This window comes from Sciurus carolinensis, chromosome 3 (genome assembly GCF_902686445.1).
Source record: "Sciurus carolinensis chromosome 3, mSciCar1.2, whole genome shotgun sequence".
Lineage (NCBI taxonomy): Eukaryota > Metazoa > Chordata > Mammalia > Rodentia > Sciuridae > Sciurus > Sciurus carolinensis.
Window position 1 is genome coordinate 119,261,733 of NC_062215.1, and position 18,360 is coordinate 119,280,092.

At 38.0% G+C, this 18,360-nt stretch overlaps 1 protein-coding gene across 2 annotated transcripts in view; it reads right to left on the reverse strand.

Moving 5' to 3' along the window:
• The window catches only part of Lrp2 (LDL receptor related protein 2), a 192,046-nt gene that overhangs the window by 119,678 nt on the left and 54,008 nt on the right, over positions 1-18,360 (reverse strand). For both annotated transcript variants that reach the window (XM_047547019.1, XM_047547018.1), the window contains exons 5-13: positions 16,328-16,438; positions 15,916-16,029; positions 14,800-14,916; positions 13,267-13,416; positions 11,528-11,647; positions 6,645-6,773; positions 4,764-4,933; positions 3,528-3,751; positions 2,233-2,439 (exon numbers count right to left, since the gene is read on the reverse strand). In XM_047547019.1, coding sequence (XP_047402975.1) covers positions 2,233-2,439; positions 3,528-3,751; positions 4,764-4,933; positions 6,645-6,773; positions 11,528-11,647; positions 13,267-13,416; positions 14,800-14,916; positions 15,916-16,029; positions 16,328-16,438 — 1,342 coding nt within the window. The remainder of the gene's footprint in view (positions 1-2,232; positions 2,440-3,527; positions 3,752-4,763; positions 4,934-6,644; positions 6,774-11,527; positions 11,648-13,266; positions 13,417-14,799; positions 14,917-15,915; positions 16,030-16,327; positions 16,439-18,360) is intronic.

The following is an 18,360-nucleotide window of genomic DNA, read 5'->3' on the forward strand; positions in this document are numbered from 1 at the left end:
ATATTATTCTTCTTTATGGCTGAATAATATTCCATTGTATATGAATCCTAATCCTAGTCAATCCTCTAGCTGGTTCTAGATTTGGGGGGAAATTATTGTTTATTTTACTTGCTCTTCATCCCTTTAAGGTTGCCTCACCTATAAAAGGCTAAGATGTGAAAGAACACTTCAAATTTCATGGGTGAAAGAGTATTGTAATAAGGGTGGGAAGTGATGATGTCCCCAACAAATACTTCCCATAACTCCACTGACCCTTCCTCAACTACTAGGATATGGGATGGCAAGTGCTGGGCTCAACCCCCTGCAAACCTCGGCCACACCCCATGACAGCAAAAGGCAGTGTCACCGCTCTTAAGCATCCGTTTGATGAAACTATCAAGGGCTCATACTTGGAAGGAGGCACAAAATGCCCAGAGCTGCCTGAGAGAAAAACAGAAGCAAGAGATGCCCAGCAAGGGAAAGAAATCCACGGCCCGCCAGGACCACCTCTATGTAAGTGATGATTCAGTCAGACGCATGCCCAAACATGGGGAGAAGGATGGTTCCTGCAGAAAGACTCATTTTCCTTCTTGTGACCTAACAGGAAGATCTCAAAAAAAGAAACAGAAAAGAAATCTTGGCAGTCCCTGAAGGCTAAAAAGCACAACAGGGCTCTTAGGATTGAAGGCACTAAAAACTGGAAAGCACCCTAATGGGAGAAAACAAAGAAACCTAGGTGACAAGTTAGTGCACACCTGGAAACACTTGATAATGACAAGGCACACTGAAATGAGAGACTGGTTTTCTTTTTCAGTTGGCAAATTCCAGAACCCTGAATGCCACCTGCTGGCAAAAGCAAGAGGCAGTGACTTCATTACAGCTGTACTTACGAGCGTTTATATTTCTTGGATGTCTCTTCATAGTCAGCAAAACACTCAAATCTTTCTGAAACTCCACTGATTTTATCTTTTATATTTACTTAGCATAAAACTATTGAGACTATATAGTATAATGCTGGAAACTATCCCATGGAAAGAGAAAAATATTAGGCAATTCCCAACTGTTTTTATAAGACAACAGGTTGCTAATACTTTCTCATTAAATTAATCTTCTGGGTACAGCAACCTTTAGTGACAGGAAGTCATAGTATTAATACCCAATTGCTTCTTTTAAACTAGCACAGATTTTCTAAGAATACGTAATCCAGTGGCAAACTGTGATATCATCCTACGAAACAGAGATCTAATAGAAAACAAAACCTGAATATTCCTTTCAGTAAGAAAACATAAAGTCATCTGGAAAAATTAAATTGGCCAGTCCATTGCAGAAGGCACAAATATAATTTTTTTTCTTGCTCAAATTTTGCAGAATACATTTTACAATTTTTGAAAACACTCAAAGGAAAGGATTTTTAAATAGCTAATAATTTATAGATAGGAATTCACTCGATTCAAATGAAGAAAAAAGTATGCATATTTGACATCACATTTACTATTAAATATCTTTGAAGTATTCACGGTAAAAATGTAATACAAAGAACTTCTCCTGGACTGTGGGTGTACTCAGAGGCAGAACACTTGTGGTCTTAATATGCATGAGTCCCTCGGGTTCAATCCTCGCACCAGAACAATAACAAAGATAAAATAATTGTCCCCTGAAATTTGGAACATATAAGAGTAGAGTAAAATTTAATTCCCTCTGAATAATGTTAAATAAATAATGTTAAATAATGTTAAATAATAATAAAAGCTAGAAAGTTAGAAAACTAAAAGTTAAGCAGTTCTTGGGGAAAAAAGTATAAGAACCCAGAGAAATAAATGGTCTTAGGAGTGAATGAAAATAATGTGCTCATCTGGGACTCAGAGAGGGGTTTTATTTTGTTGGGGGGTTGGGGGATACCAGGGATTGAACCCAGGGCTTTGCACATACTAGGCAAATATTCCCCCACTGAACTATACTCCCAGCTTGGAGAAAATGATTGTTATTATGGAACAAGAAAGGTTAAAATTAAGAGTCAATTATTTTGGTGGAATCCACACCAACTGAAGCACAAGACAAAGACCTCTGAAAACATGAGAAAAAAGAAAGAAAAAAAAAAGTCAATTATTTCTTACAGATCTCAATACATAAGGTCATTCAAGCTATCATGTCGATCAACAAAGTGATATTTTAATTATGGCCCTTTCATATGCCTTTCTGTCAATTTTATGCACTTTCCTTCAAACTCATAAAGTCACAGAAAACACTTCATACCTTTGAATTCCATCATAAGTTACAGTTTCAATGTAGTCAAACCGGCAGTCAACCCAATACACACGCTTGGCTATCATGTCCAGCGTGACGCCGGCAGGCCATCCCAGCTTTGTCTTCACCAAGTCCTTCCGGTTGCTGCCGTCCATGAAAGCCCTTTCCACCTTAGGTTCCCCAGAAAGGCTCGCCCAATCTGAGAAAAATAAATAACTACAAAAGAAAAGCAAAAGACAAAAGGTGTGTTATTTTACAAGCTTACCTGGATAATTTTTTTCATAAATGTTATGTTTGGATCAATGGGATTTCCCATTGACTAACAAACCATGGGTTTATGAAACAATAGAAATTTTAAAAATATTTTAAAAAACAGATTGTGAGTGCCAATCAGGAGACTCAATAACTCTAAATAGGAACTTTAACATGCTATATTGCAGCCTAAAATTTTATGTTCATCTTCCCAATTTTCTCCTCTACTGGGTGGCCCTTTTATTTCTAATTGTACCCACAAGAAAACTTACATTTTAATGAGCTATCAAAATACCTCCCTCAATTCTCCACTCAGTGGAATAGCCCAAAGAAAATTTCCAACACTTTTAAGGAATATAGCTGCTATTATGAAGTAGAAATGAATGATCACCAGTCACCAACTTAAATAGCCTAAATTTCATCCAGGGGACCTGAGACGCGACCATGAAATGCTAGGAGAACTGTCTGTTAAAACTCTTCTCAATGTGTAAACCAGGAAAATTTGCATTAAAACTAAAGAAAAGTAAACAGGAGCATTCTACTATTGCTACAGGTTGATCACACTGAACAACGTGTAATGAGATACCAGCTTGACATCTCAACCACGTCCACAAGAAGAAAGCGCTAAAAGAGACCATTGCAACCATTTATTTCCCTCTCTTAAAAACTTTTCTGCTAATTCATGTTAGAATGATCATCTTAATAATGGTGAAATGTAATAATGTCTAGGTGTAATAATTTAGTACATTGAATCAGAACACAGAATCAATCTCTTAGCTTGGCAAATGTGGCAAACATTAAGAATAAAATTCATATGCTCGAAACATCAAGTAGTATACCAGCAGGTGTCATTGAATTACATGTCTTTGAATGGGATTATACTTAGTCAACTCCTTGAAAGCGTCTATAAATAGACACATAAAATAAACATGGGTTCTAGACCCTAAAAGAAATCAGAATTAACCTCCAATTAATCCAAGATATGTAGGATGTTTAGGTAGAGAGACAAAATTCTAAAAATGCAGGAATCTATGTGTTTTCACATCACTCACCCAACAGTTGGGTCCAGGGCGATTCCTCTAGGATGCCCCAAGTTTTCAGTTATAAGGGTAACCCGGTGGCTTCCATCCAAATCTGTCACATCTATGCGGTTGACCCTGGTCTCCACCACATAAAGTTTATTATTAATCCAGTCCACAGCCAGATTCTCTGGAGTGTCAACAGAAACATTGAGAACTTCTTGGATGTTTAAACCATTGATGTCAACTGAAAAAACCTGAAAGAAAGTCCCAAATTATTATATTTCTTAAGCATGACTGTAGGCATTGTTTTCCTATTTTCATTCGATCTATCTATTTTATAGGAATCAATCATGTAGACCTAAAACAAATTCACTGGGAGCTTGCTATTTTACATTATGGATTACTGGGAGAAGATGGACATTTTCCCAGCATATAGGTGAGGCAAATACAAGAGTTGGTTTTCATTTTTATTTTTGTCTTCTTAAAGCCTGGATTTCCCACACTTGGCAGTTATCAAAAACTTAAAGAAAGTGGATTTTTGGTGGAGGAGGTGGTTGTGGTAGTTTGATTTTCAGTTATCAAATCAGACTTGCTAATAATTCAAATTCTCAATTTTTAGAAATTCTGTGCAAACTATCATGTAAGTGAATAAGAATTTTATTAATGGTACAAGGAAATTTAAGAGGAAAAAATAAACAAAATTCCATAATTCTTTAGGAGTCTCTAAAACGCATGTTTCAAAAACCTCCATCACATTACTCAAAATTGAAATTAAATCCATCAGACTTTCCATATAAGATGCTGTAATGAAATTTTGGCTGTTACACAAAATTCTGTCAATATTTGTTACCCAATCCTCCATTATAGTTCCATTTAGAAGATGCAGGCAAAAATCTGATTTTTATCATCCAGAAAAGCAGAGCACTTTTTACATTTTAAATGATCAGGTTTCAAAAATTACTACCAAATATCTATCCAGTTTTGAAAGAATGTCTACTATTTCTTTTAATTAGACTTTTGGACTCCTTTTTGAATAAAATTAAAAGTTGCTCAAGGCTAATCCATATAATAGACTGCTTGTTTAATAGGTCACATGTAATAGTATAGCACAGAAAGGTGCTGATTAACATAAACTATCTCAAGGGCCTTTTTTGTTAGGAAACAAAGAAATTTTCCCCTCTACTCCCCCAAAATGAGAAGCTATCAACACCTTGTGTTTGAGGTTCTATTCAGTTCCCAAGCTGCACTCCTGAATTTTCTATTTACCTTATCTTGTACGGTGTCTGTCCAAAAAACTCTGTGCAAGTGGTGGTGAAAATCCACACCCACAGCCACACCACGATTGTGAGACTCTACTAGGATCTGGAAGCTCCTTCCATGAATATCACCAATTAGCAAATCCCGACCATTGGAGAAGATAACGGAGGCCTCACCAGCTAGATGTGAAGAAGGAAAGCATGACTACTCCAGATGAGCCAGGAAGTGGAGTAGCTTACAACTGATAGACTTTCTGTTATTTTCTTTGATAACATAAACCTCTGATGCAGACAGCCATCAATATACCCATTTTGCTGATAGGAAAATTGAGGCACAAAGATGCCTAATGGCGTACCCCAAAATCATAGTAAGTTAAGAACAGAATCTGGCAAGAGTCTTGATTCCTGGTCCAGGCACTTTAAATGACACTGAAAGGACTGTAGCATGTATTTCCAAGAATTCTCAATGATCTAGGTACTTTACCTCCATGTGCAACTTTAGATTGTGTTAAACACAGAATATGTTTTAATATTTCACTCTGTAAAAACTATAAAAATCATGGTAAGGGTAGATCCAATCTGCTCTGTCTATAAATGTACAAGTATATGAAATCACTTATGAACAAGATTATTCATGGCAGTCTTATTTGCAAGAGCTAAAGAAATTATTTTAAAATCCATCAGAAGGGGACTAGTTAAATAAGTTAACTAGCACATATGTACTAGTTACATACAAAAATGGAATACTTTGCCACTATAAAAAAATGGAGGCAGAGTTTTATGTGCTAATATGAAACACTCTCAAAAATATGTTAAGTAACAATAGAAAGAGGCAGAATTGAATGTGTAGCTTATGAGCATATTCATAAAAAGTGTGAAATATCTATATTTGTATATTCTGATGTATCCATTTAAAAATCTCTAGAATCAAAATAAATAAACAGCAATTGCCCATGGAGGAGGGGAAGTAGAAACTTGACAGAGGAGAAAAGGGATGGAGGGAAGTATTTTACTTAATTTCTTCTTACAATTTGAAATCATTGAATATAAATTAACTATTCCAAAATAAATTAATTCAATGGTTAAAAATCAGCTGCACCTAAAAGTTAGTACACAACAAATGAAGTATTTCTATGTATGCAAAAACAACTAGAAAATGAACAATTCATAGATCATTGGAACAGTAAAATTCAGAAGGTACCAAAGGAACTTCAAAACCAAGTGTGAAATCACAGCTGAAAAAAGGAATTAAGAGCTGGAAGTACAGAGCACTTGCCTAGAGTACACAAGACCCTGGGTTCAGTCCCCAGCAGGAAGGAAGGAAGGCAGGGAGGGAGGGAGTTAGTTAAAATTGAGACCCAGAATTTAAAGGTGACAAAACTGCTTTGGAGCACTACCATACTGTTAGACCAATTCCCACAAAATGCCTATGATGAGGATATTCACACAAAATTTTAATCCAAATATAGTATGTTCATTCTGAAATACCCCCAAATTTTTCATGAGCAATACCAAAACTATTTCTTTAGATAAATGCCACCTACATGTGTGGTAAATAAATTAATTAAAATTTCAATGTCCAAGTCAAAGACAGGTATAAAACTTATTCCACAGTTGTATATGGGGGTGACATAATAGCCCAGACCAATAAAGAAACCAATAAAATATTAATAATGGTCACCATTAATATAAAAATCAGTCCTTAATAATCAAAGCACAAAATTAATGTTGACCCATTCAACATTCGTGGCAGCCAGGGCCACCCCTGATTTGTGGTGATAAAACCCTGCTGCCTACTTAAGTGCTGACGTTTCTTCCTCATCAACTGTGGAAAGAACGCCAGCAGAGTCTATTGCTCAGAGATGCAGGTGTCCACTGAGCATGTACTCACAGGAATCATTAGCTTTGCAATGCTTTCCACGCTCCAATATATACCCTTCTTCACAGTGGCACAGGTGATGGCCCATCCGGTTTTCACACTTCTGGTCACAAATTCCCCATATCTGGCAATCATCAAAATCTGCCACATAAGAAAAACACACACGTAATCACGTTTTTCAGCATTTCTTGAGCACTCTCAGACAAAACTCCTGGACAAGATGACCCTCCTCTGGAGGTAGGTACATGTTCCAAATGCTTCAAATGGACGCATTTATGTGCAAATCCATATATATATTTGAATAGATGTATTTTTTTTTTTGGAAAGTGTGCTTTCCAAATGCTATCCACTTGCCCCCATGGCTATCTAAATTTATATTAATTTAATTTTAATTAATCTAAATAATTCATGAATAATTTCTGAAACCATTGCATCCTCAGATCCAAAATTCTCCAGATTTCTACAATCTGATTTCATTTGCAGCAAATGTCAGAGTTGTGAGTTGGGTTCTACTACACATGCTGGCTGGTCCCCCATTCCAGGACTCCCAGCTAGAAAAGACTAAGAAAGTTCTAGGATCAAGCTAATTATTCCATTTTTCCCTCCAGGCTAAAACCTAACAACATGGCCCATCGTATCTTTCTTGCCAACTACTATGACTAACCAAAGGCAGGGGATCAATCGCCTCTGACACAAGGTAAAAGGCCACATAAGAGTGAAAGGCCCTCATGGATGAATCTCCTCTGGGTCCTCACATCAGCCCCAAGAAAGCTCTGCCTGAGGCTTCACTTCAGTGGGTATTCAAGTATGGGACACTCCCTTGAAAGCCCCCAGAATGTCGCACCCTCATTTTGACAGACTGTGTAAAGGTCTGGAGTCATCTGTGAGCAGGAGTTCTGATGTCAGAGGAAAAACAAAGGAGAAGTCAGAACGGAATTCTTAGGCTCAGAAACCTTTCCTATCACCGGTGCTCCAAGTGCACTTTTGAACAAGTGCATAAAATCACTGTCACTTTTAATGACTAAGATTGTATCCGTTAGATAGCTAGGGTGAAAAACAAAGGCTAATTAAATACCTGTCATCAGTCAAAATGAAGACAAGAAAATGAAAGCAGAATTGAGGGTTTTCATGAGGGTAGAGAGGATGGTGGAAACCATGTACAACATTGAAACTACTTTACAAACCGCCCCTGCCACACACATACATACCATTATCTTTATCTGTTTTTCTTTCCTTTTTACTCTTTGCCCTCTCCTACCAATAAATAATGCTTTGAAAATAATTGAAAACCCCTTCTTAGCTTAGACCCTCTTGGACACCTCTGATCTATCTGACTGTGTGAAACCCCGCCAAGTCGAATGACCTCCCTGCCCTTACTCTGCACCACCATGTCAGCCTGTCAACAAATAGCATGTCCTGTCAATCAGAAACAATGAGCCCAGCAAACTGTTTCAGCATGCCACAGAGCTTGCACTGCCAGGTCAAGACTACCAGAAGCAGATGAATGGCAGAAAGACACCAGATTCATGTCAGGATTCTTCAGTTTTATTCCTGATTATGACCAAGGCATTCACTGGAGAACCATGTCTAAGCTGACAAATGTTTCATAGGCTTCCAACACCTGAAGCCTCTGGAATGAGTCAGCCACACAGGGGGCGTTTGTTGAATTGAAGTGCTTGTGAGAGCAAACCAAATCAGCAATTCCCCTAGAATTCAGCTCTGTGCAAACAAGTGTAACTGGCTTTTTAATGTTGTGTATTTAAACTAAAGAGTTCTTTTTACAAAGAGAAAAATGAAGTCTTTTTGAAACAAATACAAAATAAATGTTAAGCCAACAGCAAATCATGCAATCTTAAAGAACAAGAAAGGTCACAGAAAAGGTCTCTGCAGGTGGCAAGAGGCATCACATTCAAAAAGGCCCTCAAATGTAGGCTTTTGAGCTTTTATCTAAATAAGGTTATCTGTATTAAAGTTCCAGAAACGCACTGGGGACTTGAAAGATGTCTGTTGCGGAACTTAAACTAGTGTACTAGTGTTGGACCACACTACTTCCTATGTGCTGTGAACTAAATATAAATACCGAAACAATTTTGTGCACAGCATAATATTGCAATTCTCTGTATTGCATTCATTAGTAGTTTACATGGAGAAATTTAAAACACAATAACCTTGTTATGTCAACTTTCATATTTTCAGGGGCTACCAAAAATTGAAGCAACTCAAGCCTCTAATGTTTAAGAAACCCTAGACACTTGGAAATATAAGCCAAGGCTCATCACAGACATACATTGAAAAGATGGCAAACATGCTAAACGAACTGTAGGGTGGAAAAGGCTGAGAACAGGTTGTGGGCTTCACAAGGCGGAACCAGGGCATCTGTAAGAACAAACCACTTTAACTGAAAGACTTATGACCTATCAATTTTCAACTACAAGGCAGCTCAGCCCCAGCTCTTCTTTGCAAGTGGAGAAAAGAAAAAAGAAAAGTTGATGTAATACTGAGAATGAGGCTTCTGGTATTTCTATTGGAATTCCTTTTCTACTAGGAGAAAAGGGACTCGCCTAAAGAACTAAAGGGTTGGAAATCGGATTGGCAGCTGGGTGGCAGCAAAGGGGAGTAGAGAAGCCTGACATTTGCCAAAAACAAAGCAGCGGCCTCACCCCCACAGATGAGCACAACTCAGAAAGAAGGGATGCTGCCCAAGCAGGGATGCTAGGAAGCACGAGAAGGGCTTCCAGAGACACCTACCAAATGAGGACGTGTGTGAAAAGTGATTTTAAATTCCCCAACTGCAGCACCAATGCAATGATGATAATAAACTTTAAAATTACATTGCAGGTCAGTTCAGATCATATTTTAACTTATAAAATGTTTTGAAATGATGAGAAATTTAGGGGCTTTTTAAATCATTCAATTTTTTCAGGGACTCCAGGATCCCTCAGACTGACTTGAATGAACCACTTGATCTTAACCCATCTTGCCAAATGCAGTTACTTAAGAGAAGCAATTAGGTTGTGATCAAACCTGAGACAGGAGCTGGGCAAGGTGGTGCACATCTGTAACACCAATGACTCAGGAGACTAAGGCAGGAGGATTGTAAGTTCAAAGTCAGCCTCAGCAATTTAGCAACGCCCTAGCTAACTTAGCAAGACCCTGTCTCAAAGTAAAAATAAGAAGGGTTGGGGATGTGGCTCATGGGTTAAGTGCCCCTGAGTTCAATCCCCAGTACCAAAAACAAAACCTGAGACATGGTCCTGATATTAAAAACCTAAAATTGCCAGTTTTGAATACCATGAGAATAAACTCAACTGGATTACTTAACCAAATGTGAAAATCCAGTTTTTCTTAGCATATTATAGTTCTCAGTAACACTGAGGAACAGACTTTCTCAAGAATTTCAAGTTAAATTTGCCAATTAGAGTTTACTTTGGGTACAAAAAGGTTCTTCTGGCTATAAATAGTTAAGATCAACCACTTTTATAAAACATAATTACACTGGAACCCAAGGGCTAAATGAGAGTATAGAGTGAATAACCTCACTAGCTTTATCCAAATTCAATATTAAAATTTTAGAAATTTATTTTAAATTGTGGGGCTGAGGATGTAGCATGTGCTAGGCCATGGGTTCAATTCCTACTACCCAAAAAAAATAAAATCTAAAAATACAATAAAAGTATTTCATATGCATGTCATGTCTGTTTGTTTAAATCTAGAAATCCCTAAAGAATCTCAAATTCTAAGGATCCAAAGAACATAAAGTCTGGGAAAATTCTGAATCATCTAAGTTTTGGAGATCCATAAATTGAACTTTTTAAAATTTTTTTAGTTGTAGATGGACACAATATTTTATTTTGTTTATTTTAATGTGGTATTGAGGATTGAACCCAGTGTCTCACATGTGCTAGGCAAAGCACTCCACCACTGAGTTACAACCCCAGTCCAACTAAATTGAACTTTACTGAATAGTTTCAATTGCCTCCCAAATGCCTTTCTCTAACACCATGAAAACAAAGTTTCTTTAAATCTCTGTGATCATGTTCTACCTATATGTTGTTATTCAGGTACTAAAAATAAGAAAGAAAGAAAAAGAAATAGGAGTTACAAACTCATTGTCCAAATCCTAGGAAATCAAACAGTGATGTCTAATTCTCCTAACATAAGGCTCCATCTTTCTCACAGAGAATTATGTTGACATCAGATTCAAAAATCTCCCCGTGGGAGGAATCATTTTTATAATTCAGATAAGAGAGATGTGGGGAAATAATTTGGCCAATTGGTGTCTAGCTCAAGGCTAACCACTAGCTGGAAGCATCATGATAAAAGAATTTGCTTGTCTTGAATGTCAATTCCAAGCAAAGGTGAAAAGCAGTGGAATTAACATTCCACACAGTATAGGCAGTGGCCCACCAACATGGTCACCAGAGCAGTGACCTGGTGATCCTCCACTTCAGCAGATGACAACTCTAGTGACTGGATCCTGGGGACATTTGTGCTTCCTGGAGAAGAGGTCAGGGGAGTTTGATGGGATGAAAGCAATGGCTATCTATCCATCACATGGATGGAAGTATCTCAGCATTGCATAACCATCCTGGCCATACCAACCCTGCTTCCAAACCCTGAAAAAAGAAGCACAAAAGGACAACCCCCATCTTCAGACAGCAGACAGTTCCACCAGATGGTCAACTCACTCAACACAAATCCACTCCTTAGCTTCCTGCACTTCACAAAAGCTTCTTTGAGTTAACTTACTCTTACCAGGTTTTCTGTGAGTATTATGCTGCTCCTGTTATATAGACAATCACTCCTATCCACAAGTACAAACTCCTTCATGTCAGGATCCTGGAACCCATCAGTAAACTGTGAAGAAAAGCCAGGAGCTCCCACCTGTCACTTACCAACACAGGTGCGACTGTCATTGTGGTTGATGACATAAGCCGGAGGGCAGAAACAATCTCCTCCATATGGTGTCTTGTGGCACTGGTACTCACAGTTTAAGAGAGAGCACCTGCTCATATCTAGACAGAGAAAAAAAATCTTTGTTAAATTTATAGTAACCTCTGGACAAGGCTGATCTACCCAGAAGCTTTTATTCTGCAAGTAAAAGCTGCATGTTCATGTCATAGAGATGCAGGGATTCTATCACAATCAAGCCTTTCTGCAACATTGTGTAATAAAAGCTCGATCCAAATTTTAAAAAAGAAAAAATCCTGTTTAAAAATTACAACTACTGTTACATCCAAGTTATTATAAATGCTATTTATGGAAAAAAACAGGTTATAAGTTTTTTTTGTCCACTTTGTAGAAAAGACTAAGAACTCCCAAGTATCTTCACTGACAATATGCCCTAAAAATATTAATTGTGGCTAGCTTCAAGTGGTGAGATTTCAGGGTATTATAATTTTTTCATGTTGTTAATTTTTACTTTTTAACTTTTGACAATGACTGCATATCTCATTTAATTTTTTTAATTTATGTTTTGGTGGACAGATTCATATTTTTTATGTAATTTTTTTCTTTGTTCTAATTAGCTATACATGACAGTAGGACACATTTATGCATTTTGATCAATCATACATAAATGGAGTATAATTTTTCCTTTGCCTGATTGTACATATTGTAGGATCACATCAGTCATGCAGTCATATACTTACTTTTAACCTTTTATGATAGAGTTCACAGGTGAAAAGGTGGGGGATGCCATAGAAGTCTCAGCATATTTATATATTATAAGTTTTGTCAGGGAAAAAAGTCTTTGGGGTTACAGTTACATGGACACAGTGAGGCAGACACAGGTCTGTGTACAGCTGATGAAATCAAGGCCATACATTATATTTCCCTGCAGGACAATCATCAGTCCATACAGTTTATGGGTTGGTGGTAGGGGTTATATTCTACAATCACTAAAAATGGTGGGGGAAACTAACCCTATGTCCTCATAAATGAGTCGATCACACAAAATATTGTCAAACAACACCTCTTGGCAAATCCAATGTTACCACGGGGTTGCGGGGGGGCCCTCAAAGTACATAACCTAGGAACCAGAGGCATTTGTGGGTAGGGAGATACAACCAGACAAGACTTCTTTCCATAAGTAAAAGACAAGAAATAAAATCTCCAGAAGAGGACAGGAGTTACAGCTCACAGAAGAACACTTGCCTAGTGTGCAGAAGGCCCTGGATTGACCCCAACACTGCAAATAATAATAATATAACAACATCTCCAGAACAACTTTACAATCATCAAATTGTCATTAAGATAAATCTCCCTGTTGGAAGGGAAACCACATTTTTTTAAATTCTGCCATCAAGAAACGGAAACTACCTATCAAGCCATTCCAGGCTTAGCTAAGTGTCATGACATAATCACTAAGACGTTAGCAAACATGACACAGGCTTCAGCACCAGGGTTTGCTCTTTCCACTATCACAAAAAAAAGCCTGGGCTAGCATCCTGACATTCGAGTGAGCTAGTCTAGGCCAGAACAACTACTAATTAGCCTACAGAATTGTGAGAAATAATAAAAGGTTTGCCATTTAAGTCACTAAGTCTTGGAGAACTGTGGTGCAAATGACAACTGATACGCTTGGTATGTGAGAATCTGTTCTGAAAGCTACCCAGACATTTTCCACACTCACCACAATATCTTCCACTAGTGGTACTGTTTTCATCTTCTCCTCCCGGACAATCTAAAATTCCATCACAAACTTGAAATATCGAGATGCATCGTCCAGACTCTGGGCAAGCCCATTCTCTTGGGTAGCATACATGATGACGATGATTGCTATCTGTGGGGGGAAAAGAAGACAGAGTTACAGGCCATATGAGAGCGGGGATCAGCTCTTTCACTCCATGATTAAGAGAAGATAAAAAATGGGCTGGGGTTGTAACTCATGGTAAAGTGCTTGCCTAGGATGCGTGAAGCACTGGGTTTGATCCTCAGCACCACATAAAAATAAATAAGTAAAATAAAGGTATTGTATCCATCTACAACTAAAAAAATATTTTAAAAAAATATAAAAGATATATAAACCAAGTACAACAGAAATCCACAAATGACCTATGTTGTACAATAAGTTCACAGTTTCTTACTCTACCATTAGCCTTTTATTGAGATTCTAAGGAATGACAAAATGGAATTATTTAAGTTCCACTCTTTTTGGAGGAAGGATCCCCCAATCAAACTGTTAGAACAAAAATTAGATATGAACCTGAAATATTAACTATATTCACAACCCCTGAAGAGAAGGTTCAATTATTTAAATCACAAATTACAGGATAAGGGCCATCAAGGTAACTCCAGGGCTCCTGAGTTTGGGTTTTGGTTGTTTGATTTCTTTTATTTAGTGAAATTTTGACAGTAGAAGGAAAACCATAATTCCTGGAACACCGAAACATGAGGCCAATGAATGTTTCCATAACAAACACCACCTTTATTACATCTGGGCCTGGAACAGTGCAGGCAACTTGCAGTATGGTCTGGTGTTACTTCAGGACTTCAGGACAGCTGATGATAGCAGCAAGGTAAGGAAGTCAATGGCATTTCCAATTACCTTATCAAATAATTTTTAAACACTCGACTGGACAGTAATCTACCCTCTATCTACTAGTCCCTAGCTGCATCCTTCTGTTCGAGTGTGCCTGTCCATCACCACTGAATGTCAATGACTTATTTGGAAATCAGAATTTGCAAAAACCCAAAACAAAACAAAACTGGACAATTACCACAGTTCGAAGTTATTTTAAAAGGTTGTAAGTCTAAGAGAACTAACACTTTACATGGTTTTAAAGGCTGTAAGGTCTAAGAGAAAACATTTCACCCAAATTTTCTCACCTCCCCCAGTCTACAACTTTTACACAGGTAAAGTAGGCAGGATGGAATATAGAAGAAAGAGTCAGAGTATAATATAGAAGAGGGAGAGACGGTTCCAACTATTTTGCCTTAATGATGGGAAGGAGAGGGTTGAAATTTGTGCTATATTTGGGTTCAGTCTTTTTAGAAAAAGCTAGTGGAGTTACCTTCTTCTAAACCACCCACTAAGTGCCTAAATGACTCCTTAAATCTCAGACAAACCTGAGGCTTGTTTGTCACACAGCACAATTTCCAAAAAGGAAGGTAGGAAAAACTTAAAGAAAATGTTTTTACAGCAAGAAACTCTCCCTCTCCTTACCACAGCCATCTTCATCTCCATAGTCTTGACAGTCGTCCTGTCCATCACAAACCCAGTTTTGATGAATGCACTGGCCATCAGGGCAGGTGAACTGGTGGCCACCGCAGGTCTGATAGTCTGGAAGAAAAGAAGAGCTGCACTACAAAGACACAAATTGCTTTGGTCAAAAGTCCAAGTGCGCACCTCGCTGCCTCAACAGAACAGAGGATGCAAACTGATGAACATGCTGGACCTGCCAATGTCCAACATTCTCTTAATTTACCACAAGCTCCATAATAGCTATTTAGGACCAAATGATTCTGAGTCACCATTCATAATGTCACAGTCTCTTTAAGACTGTCACTGAAATAGGCCCAGATTCCAGAAAGGAAATCAGGCACCACTCATAGAAAATTAGGATGATAATGAATATTCAGTGACCCATAAGCCATGGGTACCAACTGATCAAAATAGATGCAGAGAAAAATCATAGTAAATAAATGAAACCTACCAGTGAATTGGAATTAATAAAATCAGTCTCCTTTTTACATATTTACATATTCAAAAACATGAGTCAAGAGTCAAGAGATGGCAGCAGTAAGAGAAAGGGAGTTCAAACTCCAGGCTGCAGCACAGAAGTAAAAGTTGGGTCAGGGCAAAGAAGCAGAGGCAACAAAAGCCATCTAAACACACTGAAACTTTCCTGACCCTTCAACTTGAATGTGGCAGCAATTTCAAAGTAAAGAATAAAGGAAAACCATTGCTAGCAGGGAGCTCCTTCCCTTTCGAGGTATCCGTGCACTCTATTATCAAAGTTATTGGATCCACTCCTGAGCTATGGGTAATTTGAACCTGTGATACAATATACCCTGCACCCCTGCAGCCTCAGGAAAGAATGCAAACCGTCCATCAGTAACCCTTCAACTCCACACAGATCTTTGAAAGATAAAGGAACCCAGGCCCAACAACATGGTTAAGGCTCAAGCCATGGCCCCCACATGAACTTTTGGCTCCATGTACAATCAAACACAGTGACTCTTTCCTTGGGGGAAAAAAAAATGGGTATTTGGTGGGGAAAAACAAAAACAAACATAAAATGCTCCCAACCACATGACCCAGCATAAGGAATCACCGTACTGCAATTATGTTCATCACTGTTGTCTTCACAGTCGTGGTCATGGTCGCAGACATAGGCACGAGGGATACACTCTCCACTGCCACACTGAAACTCGTTGTGCAAGCATGTCTCAGCTGGGACACAAGGTTAAGAAAGGAAAGAAAAGAGAATTTCAATTCCACTGCAGCCATTTCACTTCACAGGAAGATTCTGTCTCAAGTTTAAAAAGATGATCTTATTTATCAGGAGTATGCTCGTAAAAGTTTAACAAGCCGTTCTCCAGCTCTGTAGTGTTTGCCAATTATCATGGTGTAAATACTCCCACCAGCAGCTGACTTCAGACCACCAACATGAATCCACTGAATGTGGGCTTGATAATTGACTCTCTCAAGCTTCAACACACCCCTGCACCTCTCACACACATATACTTACTACAGTTGGCTTCATCAGAGGAGTCTCTGCAATCAACTTTCAAATCACACTTCTGACTCGTGTTATAGCAGGCTCCATTAGCACACGTAAGCTGCTCGCATACTGGATATTCTATTTTTTTAAAAGAACAGAAAGAGCAAATGAACCTTAAATTAAGACATTTCTGTAGCACACATTTCTTGAGTGACAGTTATATGCTAGGCACTAAATGGTGAACATATATTGATACACAAAAAGACATGGTCCCTGGCCTGTTAGATGAAAGAGAGGGACCATAAGACACAAACAGTAAATGACAAACTGGGTTAAGTGTTAATGCAGAAACTAGGAAGGTTATGAAACTGAACAGTAGGGGGATTTGGAAACCCAGAGATCTCTCCCTTGAAGAAGCAAGTGGCTTTTGAGTAGAGAGCTAAAGAATTGGAAAGAATTTAACAGTTCAAAATGGAACCTTCTTTTACATAATACAGATGACATCCCAGGTAATTCGTGTACCACCACACATACTCTGGGAAATAAAGGGTCATTTCTTTCACTAAAGTGTCAGAAAAAGAAAGTAGGTCTAAGTCCAGGGTGTCACTCAGCAGCTCTTTGCTCTTACTCAATTGCTTATCCTCTCTCTGTCACTACTTCCTTTTCCCCATATCTGAATAATCTACTGCAGCCAGCAGAAGGACCTAAAAAGACAATGTCTAGCAACTGAGAAGCATAATTGTTCCACAAGCACAAATCACAGCCATCCCTCAGTATCCACAGTAAATACTGTAGATTGGTTCCAGGACCACCCAATGGATACCAAAACCCAAAGATGCCCAAGTCCCTTATGTAAAATGGTGCAGTATTTGCATTATAACCTACACACATCCATTCATATACTTTAAGTAATTTCTAGTTTACACATAATACCTAACGCATAAATGCTATGTAAGTACTATCATGCTACATTGTTCAGGGAATAATGAGAAGAAACAAGCCTGTGCATGTTTAGTATAGGCACAATTTTTTCCGAATATTTTTACCTACAGTTAGTTGAATCCACTCAATGGGAAACCCATGGATTCTGGGGCAGGGAATAACTGCCCTATTGCCACATTATATATGTATAGTCACCTCACTGCTATTAACTATATGCTTAACTCTGGTTTTCTAAGTCACAGAAGAAAATCAGGATGTCCCTTGCAGAACAAACGCTGTCTGTCCCTCCTATTTCCCCAGTCTTAGAACATGTATCTCTCATGACTCCTCACTATAGGATTGGTTCTGTTGGTTGCTTATCTGTTTCCCCTGTGGCTTAATAAAAAACCCTGATGACAAAAGGGTTTATCATTTTAGAATTCTTAGCAGTGGAACACTACTCATTACGCTCAAGAAATGCTCAATATTGCTACTGAGTTATCACAGGAGAACATCTTAAACAGTTTTTGAAATATTTTAAACATCTGCTTCATATGGTCTTTGGCTACTCTATTTCCCACATGTGTGATATCTTCCTTGGTATATCTTTTTAATTAAAGATGTTTCCTACTGATTCTCAGATGGTCTTCAGATTTCTTTTTAACCAAGAAAAAGGTATGTCTTAGTTAAGATTTCAAATATCAGATAACACAGTTACACACTGAGGTTAAATTTGCATTTAAGAACTCAATGTGATGTTTTAGAGACATATAAAGATGCATCTGACAATTCTTTGGATGATCCCAAAGTCTTTTCAATCAGAAACTGCACAAAATTCTGTGCTAAAACTGCATTAAAGTAGCTCCCTGTTAAAAATTCACTTTAAAAAAAAATGGACTCTCAAATGATCTTTGCATGTTTTGTGTATAGTAAAGGAATAAGCCTAAATCTTCTCATCTCCAAAAGTTCGAACCTCAACTATCAAGGGTCCTTGAGTATCTAACTTGCAAAAGTTACACAGAGTCAGTCACATAAAATGGAAGGCTCTTTCCCATGACACTCCAGCTGCTTCAAGATGAAGTTGAATATGTCCTTCCCAGCTAAAAGCTACAAAAAAAAAAAAAAAAAAAAAAAAAAAA